We start from the raw sequence: 16018 nt of genomic DNA on the forward strand, positions 1-16018 counted from the left end.
TGTTAAAAAAAAAAAAAAAAGCTTTGATGTCCTGTACTCATATAATCCCAACATTTATAGTGTTACACCTTTCACAAACGATTTGTATAAAAAAACAAAAAAATAGTGGCTTTTGAAGTTCGTCAAAACCTTTGACGGAAAAAATAATAAAACCTCCCTCTGACTATTTCACCTAAAAGTCATTTTCCTTCTGATCTCTCTCTCTCTCTCTCTGAAACAATGGGATCGCTGTCACCGGCGATCACTTCAAAGTTACTTTTTCCAACTGACCGAACTTCATTACATGCATTCATCTTCCGCCGTTCAGCTGCCCGCTCGCCGTTCGATGTTACTAAACAGAACATGATCCGGCTATGCAATCGAAACCGTCGTAAGTGTATATCATCATCTTCTGCTGCTAACGAAGCTGAGAAGAATTCTATCAATTTTAACGATCCTGATTGGAAGATTAAATATGAACAGAATTTTGAGAAGCGATTTAATATTCCTCATATGACTGATTTCTTTCCTGATGCTGTTTCATATCCTTCCACTTTTTGTCTCAAAATGAGGTACCTTCAATTCAACCTAATTAAATTATATAATTATGTATCTATGTGTATACATATGATTCACACGGTGTGAAGTATTCTAAGTGAAAGTGTGATTTGAATTTTGTTTAATTGAATTGTTACAGGACTCCAGTGAGTGAAGAATTTGCACAAGGCTATCCTTCTGATGAGGAGTGGCATGGATACATTAATAATAATGATAGAGTATTGCTTAAGGTACTTTAATTACAATTTTTATTGTTGATGATTATGATTATGATTATGATTATGATCATAGGCTGTGAAGTTGATAATTATACTACATGAATTTGTATATGTGAATATATTTCTGGATTGTATTTAATTGTGTTTGGTATTGGTATTGGTATCCTATTGGCGTTGTTGTCTATGCTTTAAATATTGAATAATTGATTCATGTTACATTTGGTTTGTCTTGATTGATTAAATATTTGTACAAGACTTAGATGACATGGAGCCTTATTATTGTAAATTTTGCACCTTTCGATTGTTTCGTATTAGAAATATTGGGGAGAAGAAAATGATGGAATCATGGATATATTTATGACTTATCGGGATGTGCATTTTTCACCTCATGACCCGTTTTAAAGCTCACTAATTTTTTTTTCTAACAGTTACTCTGTAACAGTTTACATTCTCATGATGAAGGTTACTAAATTCACATTGATATACACGATGGTGTCGTGAGTGGAGAATTGACTAAAATTGTAAATACAGAACTGAGTGGAGATAAACTTGCCATGTTTCAATTGATAAATTTAATAAAAACAAATTTATCTCATTGAGTCTCATATGCCTACTTGGTCTAATGATTGGACTATGTATCTTTTTTGCTTTTTGAACAGCAGTTTGGGATCACCCGGGGGCTATGTATCTGACCCGGGGGCTATGTATCTGATAGTCTTATTACTCTTAACAGCATGACTTGTAGTCTTTTACTGGTCAATTGGTAATTTGTTGCGCAATAAACTTTTTCACATACTAAGCTAAGTTACATAGCTTGTTTCCAGTTTATGATATTAAGTTTCCTTAGTAGATATATCAACTCAAGTTTGGTTGTTGTCAGTTTATCTAATTAGCATCTTAATTGCAGTGCACTTACATCTGCTCTTGCCTGTTTTTTGTTGTTTCCTGTTTATTTACTCTATATTTATTTTTATAATTTCTACAAAGCTAACTTGACTGGCAACTTGTCTACTATATATAATTCTCAATGAACCAGATGCATTTGTCTTGAAACTCATAATGACCTTGTTATGGTTTTCACATTTGATTTGATTGAAGGTCGATTTTACTTTCTCTGTGATGAAATAGTAAACGTGTATGTGACATCACAGGTTATTCGGTTCTCATCACCTAGATCTGCTGGGGCTGAGTGTATCGATCCTGATTGTACGTGGGTGGAGCAATGGTAAGCACCAAACAAGATTATATTATTATGTCTAATTATCTGAAGCTGTAGTGAAACGACAATTATATCCAATTGAACCTCTTGAGCTCCAAATTCATGTACACGGGGAACAAAAGATTCTTTAAATATATGTTGTTTATGAATGTTACATACGTTTGATATCCTTTTCAGGGAAGAAAAGGATCAGATTGTTTTTATCAAATTCATAGCTCATGCTTAAGTCAAAAACTAATTAAAGTACTTTAAGCCTCACTAGGCTGACCCATAAACAACAACACCAACAATGATTTAATTGTTTACCCACCCATTTTGCTCATATGTTGTGTTGCTTAGAAATTGCTAAGGAATTATATGTAACAATGATGAAATATTTGTAGGATTCATCGTGCTGGTCCTCGTGAGAAGATATACTTCCAACCAGAAGATGTGAAGGCAGCAATTGTAACTTGTGGTGGACTCTGTCCGGGCCTTAATGATGTCATACGACAGGTATCCTCTTAATTTTTTTTAATTTATTTTTATGTCGCATCAATCAATGAATAAAATAATGCTACTTCATCAGCAGATGTGGTTAGGTCTTAGGTGTTAAGCATCCCTTCAATGTCTATTGAAAATTGCATGTAATTAATCATAATCAGTAGTGTTTCAGAAAACTAAATTGGATGGGTTGGCCTATGCTTTGGATGAATTATATTCATTATCTTAAAAGGAGTATATTCATTATATTCAGAAAGTAATTTATTTAAATAAACATAAAGCAAAATTATTATATTTTATATTAACGTTAACTATTGATGAGTCATTTAAAAAGTAATGTATCACAATTTTAATTCAAATGCTTAATTGCCAGGCATGGGTAGCTTCTTTCTTCTTTATACTAGGGGTGATCAATATTTGATATCAAACCGATCAACCTGAAAACCGAACCAAAAGAAATCCAAAAAAGAACCAAACCGAATATGAATTCGGTTTTTGGTTTTACTTTTTCATACCAAACAAACTGAACCGAATAAACTGAGGAAACCGAAATCGGAACCGATGAACACCCCTACTTTATAGCACTTGATTATTGACTCCTTTGACTCTTATTTGGAATGGCTACAGATTGTCATCACCCTTGAGATTTATGGTGTAAAAAAGATCGTCGGTATCCCTTTTGGATATCGCGGATTTGGCAAACAGCTAGCTGAGATACCAGTGAGTTTCTTTTCTATAAATTTTGTATCACTCTTCTCACATAACAATTTCACTTCTCACATAACAATTTCATTAAGATCAAGATATTATAGTAATAATCGAACCTTGTTGTTGCTCGTTAGTTATCTAGAAAGGTGGTTCAAAATGTCCATCTTTCTGGTGGAAGCTTGCTAGGTGTTTCTCGTGGTGGACCCAATGTCAGTGACATTGTCGACAGCATGCAGGTTTGTACTAAGTTTACATCTTTGTATCTTTTGTATGCCATATCTTTTCGCTTTCTTTTATTTTTTATTCAAACTGGTGGCAGGAAAGAGGAATAAATATGCTATTTGTGCTGGGCGGAAATGGAACACATGCCGGGGCTGATGCAGTACACAATGAGGTAGTTATGGGGTCCATTTTTTTATGGAAACTCGTGCTTCATAATGTTAATGTTTGTTTTGTTGGCATTTTGTAAAGTGAAATTACATGAGCTGTTAGAGTTGCCTTGCATTTTGTTGTTTTCGTCTGATTCGAATATTATGTTTTTTTGTGTGGTTAGTGTCGAAAACGAGGGCTAAAGGTGGCTGTGGTTGGTGTTCCAAAAACCATAGATAATGATATTCTGCTGATGGATAAAACATTTGGTTTTGATACTGCTGTAGAGGAAGCTCAAAGAGCGATCAATTCTGCATACATCGAGGTATTTATTTATTACTATTATTATATTATTATATTGTTGTTATTGGTTTATTATCATCATCATCATCGTTGTTTCTTTCAATTTAAAGCTTATTCCAAAGTCGAAACTTCCTTCTATTTTAATTGTGCATTAAGATTTGAACTTATAGTTTCTACCATCAAATCTTTTAGTAAGAAATCTCCATGTGTGTCTACCGTGTAAAACGATTGCTCTTTTTGCAGGCTCATAGTGCTTATCGTGGTGTTGGAGTTGTAAAATTGATGGGGCGTAGTAGTGGTTTTATAGCTATGCAAGCAGCACTTGCTAGTGGACAGATTGATATATGTTTGATTCCCGAGGTATTTTGATGATAAAAAATGTGAACTTTATCCTTTTCATGTGGCTTAATATTTGAATTTATGACAATATTTTTACTTGAAATACAAGGTAGCGTTTGAGTTGCATGGACCTCATGGTGTCTTAAATCATCTAAAATATTTACTTGAGACTAAGGGATCAGCTGTCATTTGTGTAGCAGAGGGGGCTGGTCAGGTTAGTTTTCTGCTATCTTCATATCTTCTCTTTTTTCATCTAAATATTTTCAGCTTACCCTTTTTAATGTTTTTCCTATGGTAAATCTAGTTAGTATTTGAATGTGCGTTTTGTAACTTGTTAGTATAGTTTCAAATGAATCAGCAATAATCATTTATATTCTCTTAAATAGAATTTTTTGGTGAAAACGAATGCTAAGGATGCATCTGGAAACACTGTACTTGGAGATATTGGAGTTCATATACAACAAGAGGTTAGTCAATGCATAACTCTTTATTTTTTTTTGAACGCCGGTTAGGAGGGAATCCACCCACCTGATCATTTCTTGGGACGAACCATTTACAGTCCTACCTCCACGGCGAATCAGTACGGGAATCGCGTGTGGTAAAACCCCCTCGGGTGAGGTTCGAGCACAATACGTTCGAGACCTCCGAGGCCCATGAAATGGGCCGGGTAACCTCAAAAAAATATTTTGCATCTCATGGGGTCGAACCCTTGCACCACCAATACACTACTTATGTGAGTAAAATGAACATAGTATTAGTGCAAGTCATTTCTGGTTAATATTTCGAAAGTTAATTATAGTATAACCTATTCGTTTATTCAAAATTTGTAATTGTAATAAACCAGAAGTTGATGATTTCTTAAAAACGTCCTTTGGGATCTAATTTATACTTCTATCTTCAAGTTCATTTACATTATATGAGCAATTAACTCAGTTACTTGTTTCTGGGTTTTATATTTTTATGCTATCATAGTCTAATAAGTACATTCTTTCAGATTAAAAAATATTTTAAGGAGCTTGGTGATCCAGCTGATGTAAAATATATTGATCCTACATACATGATCCGTGCATGCCGAGCCAACGCGTCGGATGGGATTCTATGCACAGTGCTCGGTCAAAATGCTGTAAGTCAATCTTTGTCCATAATCGGGTCTAAATTGCTACATCTACCTTGACCCAATTCCTTGCTTCATTTTTACCCATTCTGGTACCGTAGATTGATTTCGTAATTTATGTTTATAGGTCCATGGTGCATTTGCTGGATATAGTGGCATAACAGTAGGCATATGTAACACTCACTACGTTTACCTTCCAATTCCCGAAGTCATATCTTATCCCAGGACAGTGGACCCCAACAGCCGAATGTGGCATCGTTGCTTGACATCTACCGGCCAACCAGATTTCATCTAATTAAGAAAAAACAATTTTGTTCTTATTTTTGTACTCCCCATTTGCTTAACAATACCCAAACTGAAAAAGGCAGGTCCTAAGAGGAGTACGGTTTGCCTGATAATTTGAAAAAAAAATAACATAAATTGCCCGAAACAATAAATTACTAAAGAGACCTTCACAAGTGTTTTAGAGTTGGTTTCATGGTCTTCTGAAGGATATTATAGTACCACTAATTGAAACAGACCCTTGTTGATAATCAGGGCATTTTTTGTTCATGTAAAACTGAGTTAATTATTCATCAAATATGAGGGACTGAGGAGGCATTTAGGTATTATATCCTTTTCTGTTACATGTATCAGTATTAATAATGTTATTGTTGCTAAACAAAACAAAGATGTTTCATTTATTGATGTGCAGCTGGAACCTTACCTTTACTTGCCTCAAAAAATACTTATCTTCTGCTCTTCATTTTCATGTATTTAATTCTGTCATTTTCGGTTACCTTTTAAAGACATAGAAACACATATTTGGGATGCATTTTCAAAGAAATGATGTGCCCATGTTGGAAAGGTTATTTTTTGAAAACAAATGATCAAGTTCTTTGCCAAAAGGTGAACCACTGATGTGGCTAAGGTGGTAAGATGATATTTGGGTGATCTGAATATAATTCTTATAACTTTTTTACTTATGCTGTCAATCTGTCATGCATACTTTATCATCCAAAAGAGTATAATTACAAATTGTATATGTGATGGTACATACGGAGTATAATGTTGCAAAGTTCCAGACCTTTTGGTGTGCATGTATTCGAGGACAGGTAGTGGTATGTGCCACAATTGGTTTCGACTCATTAAATCATATGTCTGTGTATTATTAGTGTATATCACTTTCCTTCTATATCTCATTATCAAGTATTATGGTTTTCCTTCCTATTTTGGATAATGCTTATTTTAGTTGAAAGGCTCCAAAAAAAAACAAGTCATGAAAAGAGAGGCACTTTTGTCTTTTGAATTTGAAAGTAGACAAGTCAATACATCTTTTTAATATAAAGAAAGGAAAAATGAAAAAAGGGGATGGTATTTAGTCGTGCTCAGCATAACAAGCAAGTACTCCGTAATATTTTAAAAATGTCTTACTTAATTAGTCAAGATAACATCATATATTAGACATCACATAACAGTCTACTAGTGTGTAACAATTCGTGAAGTCTCAAGTTCAAACCTCACGATATATATGATTTGAGAAAAATGGCCGAAACAATATAGTTGGACCGTATATATAAATTTAAAAAAAAAAAAAACTTACCCTCTCCACGTGTCCTCAAGAGAAAAACCCATCCGTTTTGCAGTCACAATAATAATATAAAATAAAATAACTCCTGGGCTGGCTTTCTAGAAAGTGAACTGTGAGAACATATTGTTTCAAACTTTCAATAATGGCAATATTTGACCAAAATATTCATTTCTTTTGGTTGTAGGCAGGGCTGTTGGATTACTGTTCTTAGACCATTGTATTGATATTATAATTATAATTATAAATATATTCAATAGAAACTATGTTTTTACTATTTATAATATTATTTTAATGCTAAAAAAAATATTATTTTAATGCTAAAATTCGATTTTTCATTGATATCAATTGAAAGCTTAAAGCATACTATATATATATGTGGTGCCAAATGTTCACGGTAACACCACACATAATTTCTGATACATTAATCATTTATGGACCTCAAATTATTGTAGTTAAAGTTACAAATAAGTTATATACTTTTTCAAATATTTCAATATAGACCATATACTCGTTTTTGTCTCACTGTTGGTTATATACTTTCAAAAAGTATAAATGATTATACTTTTTTAACCATCAACCAAAAAAGTTGATGACATGTCATCATATTTATGGTTTACATTAGATAAAAAAAAAATTATATAGCCTATATTGGAACAAAAAAAAAACTATATTTAGTCCACATCACTTAAAAAAAACAAAAAATTACACGTAATTATTTTGACCGGTTGTATTGGTAACTGGTAACCAATTGTTGACATGAGAACACTTTTTGAAAGTATATAGCGACCGGGAAATGAAAATGAATATATAGCCTACATCGGTATATTTGAGAAATTATATAACCTATTTCTAAATTATCTAACTTTATGTCATTATTTACGATGATCAAATAATTAATAACTTTTTCATCAAAAGTATCGTTTTCCTTAGAACTCAATTTTTGTGATAGTTGATATCAAAATCAACTGAATAAGTACAAAATTACCCTAAGATAAGATAGATGGATGACCTTTTCTGCCCAAAAATAAACGAGTCTTCATGGATTGAATATTATTATTGTTGTATAACTAATGAAATAAAATGATGCACACCACACCAGTAGGTAGTAGTAACAAAAATGCACATAAACAGAGGTAAAAATACGTGATCGATTTCATACAAATACATAACCAAAACTCAATAACTTACCTTCAAAACTCACATGTGGTCACACTCGCACAAAAACACACACCATATGGATAAATCCATAAAATCTAATCCAGTTCCTCTCAAACACTCGAACGTAACGAAGATCCAGATTCACGAATAACGTGTCTCTTTTTACCATTCACACCATCTAATCCACAATAATCTCTAACAGCAGTAAGCTCATAAGGTGACGTGTCAGTAGCAAGCCACTGTTCAACAGTAAAAGTTTGTTGAGCACATGGAATATGAGCACCAGTTGTTGTAACCTCAACGTAATTACAGTACCATCCGTGGTGGGCCCCAGTCCCATCTGACGTAATATTCATTTCACACGGTGTACCCGTTAAACACGGACCTCTACCACTGAATATATCCAAATTACTTCTTTCAAAGTAATTGTAACCGGCTCCCATTAAACCGCCCCATGCTTCTAGATTGTTGATACGGATACCGTACCCGGATGCATCGTATAATGTTAACGTCAAGTTGGAGTCGGTACCCGCTTTTAAAATGGATCCGGTTCTCACGTAGACGGTGTACACACAATCTGGATCCGCCTGTGCATTTCATATTAATGAATTGAATAAGATTATTATGTGTTACATTCATAACTATTACAACAACAATACTTAATTAACAGCAGCCATGGTGATTGATTAAGGAGGAACTTACGGATCTGACGGTGGTGATGAAGATGATGATGATGAGGAGAGTGAATAAATGACGGTTGATTAGTGTTGCAGCAGCCATGGTGATTGATTAATAATGTAGATCTAAAGGAGTGTGTGGAAGCAGGTAATATATACACAATTATAGTTATAGATATTGATGTGAGAAGATGAGGACATTGTTGTTAAGGGGTCCGTCAGAGCCACGTGATGTGTGTATTTATTTAATTACACGTTTAATGTCCACTTATATTTTAATTTAATTATTTGTAAGTGCAGAATAACTGTGTAGATCTTGAAAACTTCATATATTATTTTATTTTATTGTTTACGTTTTTTTTTTTTTTTTTTTTTTTTTTTTTTTTTTTGAACGGCACGTTAGCTTCGCAGGTTAGTGGTTAGCACACACGCAGTCAGAGGAGGAAACCGGACCGTAACCAGAGGGTAGAGAGACCGAGGTCTCACAGGTTAAGGCGGGGAAAACCCCCTTGGCGCAAGCGAGACTCGAACCCGGGTCTCTACTCACCTAACACCCAAAGGCGTTAGACCACTGAGGCAAAGCCCCAATGGCTATTGTTTACGTTTTAGATAGCAAACTAAACATCAGTCACTAGAATGTACTCCGTATTATGTATGCTAAGCGTTTTGTATCACTTGATATTGTGTAAATACCTTCCATTTTTCAATTTTTTTTTCTTTCTACAACTGAATTTTTCTTTTCCGTTTACTTAACATTGTGTAGATGTTTGGACATGTAGATCTACACTTGGTTGTTTTTATTGGAATTCATACAACAAATTACAAATAGGAAAACATGCATCTTAAGGAGTTGGGGTGGGTAACGGTAACGGGTCATGTTGGGCAAATCCAAATACTTTTTTCCACTTTCTAGTTGAATGGTAGCTGTTTATTTTTTATTTTTTTTATTTTTTTCTTATGAATTTGCCTCTGTTTTCATTTGCCTCTTATTCTGGAGGGATGTCTGATTCCATATCTCCTGGAAATAGACCAAAATTCAGATTAAGTGACAGATTAAGTGACAAAGAAACAACATTTTTACTTCCCGATTTAAGAGTCGGACAGAAACAGATCATTAAGTGGAAAGTAACATGCCAATAGTCCATGTTTACTATGAAGTATATTATGAAAAAGTTAGTCTGTATTTTGAATTTGCTTACCTCTTCTTGTTACATTTTGGGCGACTATTGACTTGTTTAGCCCGTTCAACATCTTTGTCTTGTATTTTTACTCATTAATTTGATCAGTTAGATATAAAGCGTAACCCACATTTAGGATGTATATTGACATTGGTTTGTATTGATGCATTAAAAAAAATAACTGATCTATTAACTAAGTATGATTAAGATCATTAGACTTTAGACGTATAATCAATAACGCATCAGTTAAACCTTTGGATCACCCCTGATGTAAATGATATGGAACTGACTGGCTATGGATCATGGGTCATGTTAGAACATCCCATTTTCACTTAATGGGTCATGGGTCAAAATGGACCCATTAACTTGTGGATCACAAGTCTGCAGAATAGCCAATTGATGGGTCACCTGTTTTGAAACAGCCCACTATCATGATGCTACAACAGCCCATTAATTACAATGGGTCATGGGTCAAAATAGACCCATTTAACCATCCAACCACCTCTCTTTAGAGCATGCTATCTCATTCAGTACAACATATATTTGGACACATAATATACGGTTGTATTGTAAAGTCGTCGTCACAAGCTTCATAAATATATAAAATATCACCCACAGATGTTGTCTATACACATACATATTTAGGTCCAAAGTTTGGGAAAAACTGCACTTATAAGCCCGTTTTTCCAACATTTTCATCCAGAATCCTTGCATAGTGAAGCTAGTTTTATGATTCAAATGATTTTTTGCAAATCGATATCTGTCATGAACACAGTGAATTGGTTAGGTGAAATACATCTATGATTATGTGCAATCTTAACTGATTAAATGAAAGTTTTTAGATGGTTCTAATACGATAAATTGAACATGGGAATTTATATTTTGCTTTGTTGAATCAACATTTATGGGCCAATTGTTGTACACAAAAGAAGGGTGACTCGGATAAGAGTCGAATGTGCCATTGCATATATTTTTTTTTTAACGGCGATTTTTGGCATGAGTAGATCATTTATTTCAACGACACTCATCATTTGCACGTGTCACACACGTTCGGGCGGAACTATGAAGATATAAAATTGAAAGAGCCATGGTAGATTATCAACCGTACACGAGTTTCTTAAAATTGGAAAATGAATATGGTAGCTGCATATAAAGTCATTATATCATATCATATTCATATTCATATTATCTATAATAGTAAATAATGAAGTTATACAATTCTTTTAGTTCAATCTCTGTTGATAGGACATCTGTTTAATTTGTAGATAGAATATTGAAAAGTAGCGATAGATTCAAACAAAGTCTAACAAAGTCAGCAGATATGATTTGTTATGTGCAAAGTTCTAGCTAGATCATATATTGTTTTATATAAAACATTAATTATTATATGACAAAACTAGCTTAAGATGACAAAACACAGTTGTTGCAAGGAAGCGTAAGATCCTATAAATTAATCAATCAGCAATTTTTGATTGAGAGGTAACACACAAAGTGAAGATGAACTTATGAAACAAATTGTAATGTGATTTTCATTATTGTTCCTTGTTATGTATCTGCTTGGAGCCAACGAAACATTGCTTCAACGGCATCCCCTTCACCTTGTGTGTTGAGGCTGGGGGTTAGGTCATGAGTTCGAGTCTCGCTCTTCCCATCCTATTAATTAATCTGCCTGAAATATGGATATCCAGATTGACCCCAGGGGGTTTTCTCCCGGATCCATTCAGGATTCAAACCCGGTCCACCTGCCTCTCGGGATGGTTAAAGGATCGGGTTCCTGTAATGCGATTCGGGTTTCCTCCCGAACTCGTGTGTGTGTGCAAATGATGAGTGTCTTTGAAATAAATGATACATTGATGCAAGCTTGACGTTAAAAAAAAATGTATCTGCTTGGAAAGGCTTTTAAAAAGATGTATATTACATTATGAATATGTCACATTACAATCTATATTCAGCTTCTTCCGATGACGACTTTGAAACTATACTCATTAATTTTTTTTTACGTATATATATATATATATATATATATATATATATATATATATATATATATATATATGTGTGTGTGTGTGTGTGTGTGTGTGTGTGTGTGTGTGTGTGTGTGTGAGAACAAAGGAACCGGTGTGACAACATTGGCTTCGAGAACCATATTTATTGAGGATTGAAAGTATTTAACTAATTTAGTAAATTATCAGACATTCAAACTGTCAACAAACCAACTAACATTGGAATACCAATCATACTATCGGAGTAAACCGATAACATTGAATCTTGTGGGACACGGTGACAAGTGACGGAGCTTGAACACTAAAAATTAGAATGTCAAACTGACTCAATCAAAACATGTAGTCTTTTAAACATAAAATATCTACAAAGTTTAAAATAACGTAGATAGAATGGATTATGGCGGATAAGAAAAAAACTACAATTCAACCCTGCGACTCTTAAAGCTTTTGAACTCATCAATTATATACTCTGAATAAACCATATATAGTATATTTATCCAAAAAACTACAACTAAAATGCTATATAACTAATATATTTAATTATAAATATATCGAATAAGTTTTAATGATGAAATATAATGAATAATACGTTTATAATTAATATTAGTTATATAAATATAACATAATACTGTACTGCAATAAAAATAGAAAAAAAATAATACCTTTCATATGATCAGCATACCCAACAATTCAAATTGTTGAAGAAACCAAAAGTCGAAAACTATATTTTTCACGAAAAGTTAAAAACGATAAGTAAACCTAATAGGGTTTTATAATTTAATAACCATTTAATTTTAAATTGTAATAACTTAAAGTTTTCATAAAGGGGATGATTCTAACACACCCTTTTTTGATCCTCACACACCTATTTTAACCTTTTACTCTTCTAATAATACTCCATTTTTTTAAATTGATGTGTGAGGATTAAAAAAGTGTGTATGAGAATCATCCCTTTGATAAAATGCATATAAGGCGTTCTAATTTATTTTTGTGTGACCAAGATTCAAAGTTAACATATATAGTCCCTTAAACTGCAAAGCATTGCTAGTAAGGACACCACTTTTTGGGAGGACCGTGGCCAACCCCTTCCCTTATTATCCTCCGTCGCTAATGGTGACTAAAAAATTTAAAAAGAAGTTAGCGGGTTGGAAGGGGAGATGCATGTCAGTTGGGGAAGGCTCATATTAGTGAACGCGGTTTTATCTAGCCTTCCGCTACATTAAATGATGTTATATAAAGCTCCAAAAGTAGTCATTCGTGAATTAGAGCGTTTGAGAAGAAATTTTCTTTTGGGCGACGATTGTTCATAAAAAATGAGCCTCACAAGTTGGGATACGGTTTGTAAGCCAAAAGATGCGGGTGGTTTAGACGTCGTTCCTTTACAGATAAAATTAGCTATGCTAGCAAAATGGTGGTTCAAATTAAATGACAATAAACAAAGCTTGTGGAAATCAATTGTTATCAACTCTTTTGGAAATAATTTTCTAGGAAACTGATTGCAGATACTACATCTCTAAAGGTGTCCAAATTGTCATCCATTTGGCGAGACATTGCTTCACTACACACGGTAGACTCAATGCACGAGATCATTGTAAATAACTGTTGAAAATGGCACGTTAAATATAGGTTGTCCATCTATTTTTGGAATGATAAATGGCTAGGGGATTCTAAATTAAATACAAGATGTCCTTCCTTATTTCTCCTCTATTGGTTTAACGATGAATGCATTCAATTTTTCTTAACTTCTATCAAAATGCTTCAATTAATTAGCAGTTACACATTCACTTCCTTTGGCCGAATTCGATGCGGATGAATATGACTTATTGATGTACGAACTAGAATCATTTGAGATCAAAGAAGATGAACCATACACGATCTTGTGGATCCAGGATGAGAAGTATTCTGTTCCAAAAGGCCAACACATTTTAATGAATGTGAATGTTGATCTTATACCGGAATGGGTAAAATCTATTTGGTACAATCCTATCCCTACCAAAATCATTATTTTCCATTAGCTTGCCATCCAAAAGTGCATACCCGTAAAGTCGGTCTTGTTTCAAAGGCATATTATTCGTGACAATCATAGTTTGAGTTTCCATTGGTGTATCAATGCCGAAGAATCAGTGGATTATATGTTGATCCATTGCCCGTGGGCTGCTTTGATTTGTTTAGCTCTTTTCCTATGGTGGAATATTGTTCCTTCTTCTGTAGCCATGTTTATGTCAGATTGGGGGGCGAGCATGGAGATTAAAGCTACAAAGTTTTAGAAGTTAATTGGTCCCGCTACTATTTTGTTCATTTGGTTAGCTAGGAATAATGCCTTGTTTGGTAATGAATTCACGTGTTGAACGAGTGTTGTCAAAAATGTCTAGTTAAATACTTTCGAAGTTGGTAAGTAAAGATTTAAAAAGTCAAAATGGGACTATTTAATTGAAATAATGAAATATTAATAATACTTTTTTTTAACGGAAAGCTTTGCATCAGCGTATCATTTATTTCAATGACACTCATCATTTCTGGATATTCATATTTCAGGTAGATTAATTAATAGAATGGGTAGAGGCGAGGCTCGAACCTATGACATAACCCCCAGCCCCAACACACAAACTAAAAGGGATGTCATCGAAGCAATGCTTCATTAGCAATATTAAAAATACTTATTCATAACAATTGACATATCTACTAACTCTCTTTTTTATGTATGGGGTCATATATGTTTATTGTTAGTTTAGTGTTGCATTTATTGATGTCTTGTGCTATGTCCTGAGCTCCGTAGAGCACTCTTAGGGTACGTCTCCAAATTTTATATATATATATATATATATATATATATATATATATATATATATATATATATATATATATATATATATATATATATTACGGCTCTGTTAAGTAAGTCAACAACAATTGTCGATTTATTGACGACTTGGCTACCGCTTAAAGCCTAAATTAAATTCATGCATGATCTAAAACCCATGGAAATTTGATTCAACCATTTTCATGGCGTCTCTTTTATTTTATTTTTTATTTGTTTTATATATATATATATATATATATATATATATATATATATATATATATATATATATATATATATATATATATTCTATTTTTTTATATTTATTTAAATTTTTATTTTTTTTCTTCTACTTTTTGGCCGGAGGTCCTTTTGGAAGCGATCTCTTTATCCGTCGAACAGAGAGAGTGAGGACCTTCAATACTCTTGGAGTGTTTCACTCGGGTGGAGAAATGAGTTTTCTTTTTTCTAGGATAGAGGTATGATTGTCTACGTCCCACCTTCCGCATACTCTACACATGTGGGATTTGATCTGTTGTTGTTGTCGTAAAAAAACAAAGAAAGAGAAATGAGTTTTATAGGTGGAGGTTTGAAAGTCAATAGATGTCTCCACTAATTCACAATTACCAATTCAATGTAACTTAAAACTTAAAATATTTTCGTATAATTTCAAAAACTATATGTACATTCATTTCTTACTTGTATTATACAAGTTATGTACACCTTTTCTCCCTCCACCTCACTCCTTACTTCCTTGTCCTCCCCATCTTCTTTTTAGAGCTCTCGATGTCTGGCTTCTTTTTTCGCCGTCGGTCAATATTGACGCCGAGATCGACTGTCAGTCGACACCGTGACAGCATCGATCTCGCCATCGTTTCCAGGGTCGGTGGTGGGACGGTGGACTTTTTTGACAGTTTCTTCCTGATTTCAAATTTATAGCCGTTACCAACGACTATTTCAACTTAATTTCCATTTTTTTATTACTTTTACTTATTCCATTTTATCCATGTATATTTACTCCTATTTTCACAAATACTTCACACATTCATATTCATATATTATTATTCTATATCTAAAATCATATACCACATCATGAATCCAAATTCAAACAACCCAAATTCTCCCAACTACATATACAACGAATCTAACACGTTTGGTCACAATATTAATTGGTCCGAATTTAACGAATCTTATCCCGAAACAAATCGGCCAACACAAACCCAAGTACCACAAGCCCAAGTACCACAAACCCAAATTTCACCCGAAGATTACGCAAATTACATGGTTTGGTTGAATGAAAAAAAGGAGTATGCAAGCGAATACCAATCAACGAAATGCTCCA

General features: G+C 33.6%; 2 protein-coding genes across 2 annotated transcripts; one reads left to right on the forward strand and one right to left on the reverse strand.

Annotated features, from left to right (window-relative positions):
• The first annotated feature begins 200 nt into the window (after positions 1-200).
• On the forward strand, positions 201-5707 carry LOC139856982 (ATP-dependent 6-phosphofructokinase 5, chloroplastic). The gene is made up of 13 exons (XM_071845693.1): positions 201-551; positions 677-767; positions 1907-1980; positions 2358-2469; positions 3085-3177; positions 3300-3401; positions 3485-3559; positions 3719-3859; positions 4081-4197; positions 4286-4390; positions 4563-4643; positions 5171-5299; positions 5418-5707. The coding sequence occupies exons 1-13, from the start codon at positions 220-222 to the stop codon at positions 5583-5585; spliced, it is 1620 nt and encodes a 539-aa protein (XP_071701794.1). The 5' UTR covers positions 201-219; the 3' UTR covers positions 5586-5707.
• A 2185-nt stretch (positions 5708-7892) lies between these two features.
• LOC139858247 (PLAT domain-containing protein 3-like) lies at positions 7893-8908 on the reverse strand. Its single transcript, XM_071847110.1, has 2 exons — positions 8721-8908; positions 7893-8605 (listed from the first exon to the last, which is right to left on the reverse strand). Exons 1-2 carry the CDS (start codon positions 8796-8798, stop codon positions 8129-8131), a joined length of 555 nt encoding a protein of 184 aa, XP_071703211.1. The 5' UTR covers positions 8799-8908; the 3' UTR covers positions 7893-8128.
• Between the last annotated feature and the right edge of the window lie 7110 nt (positions 8909-16018).

The sequence above is a fragment of the Rutidosis leptorrhynchoides genome, chromosome 7 (genome assembly GCF_046630445.1).
Source record: "Rutidosis leptorrhynchoides isolate AG116_Rl617_1_P2 chromosome 7, CSIRO_AGI_Rlap_v1, whole genome shotgun sequence".
Lineage (NCBI taxonomy): Eukaryota > Viridiplantae > Streptophyta > Magnoliopsida > Asterales > Asteraceae > Rutidosis > Rutidosis leptorrhynchoides.

Bases quoted from the DNA above. Each gene is read 5' to 3' on its own strand.
- LOC139858247 (XM_071847110.1), bottom strand. From the start codon at position 8,798: ATGGCTGCTGCAACACTAATCAACCGTCATTTATTCACTCTCCTCATC. The intron at 8,606-8,720 runs GTAAGTTCCTCC...TGAAATGCACAG, and splicing joins TCATCACCACCGTCAGATCC to GCGGATCCAGATTGTGTGTA.
- LOC139856982 (XM_071845693.1), top strand. From the start codon at position 220: ATGGGATCGCTGTCACCGGCGATCACTTCAAAGTTACTTTTTCCAACT. The intron at 4,391-4,562 runs GTTAGTTTTCTG...TCTCTTAAATAG, and splicing joins TAGCAGAGGGGGCTGGTCAG to AATTTTTTGGTGAAAACGAA. The intron at 5,300-5,417 runs GTAAGTCAATCT...TTATGTTTATAG, and splicing joins CAGTGCTCGGTCAAAATGCT to GTCCATGGTGCATTTGCTGG.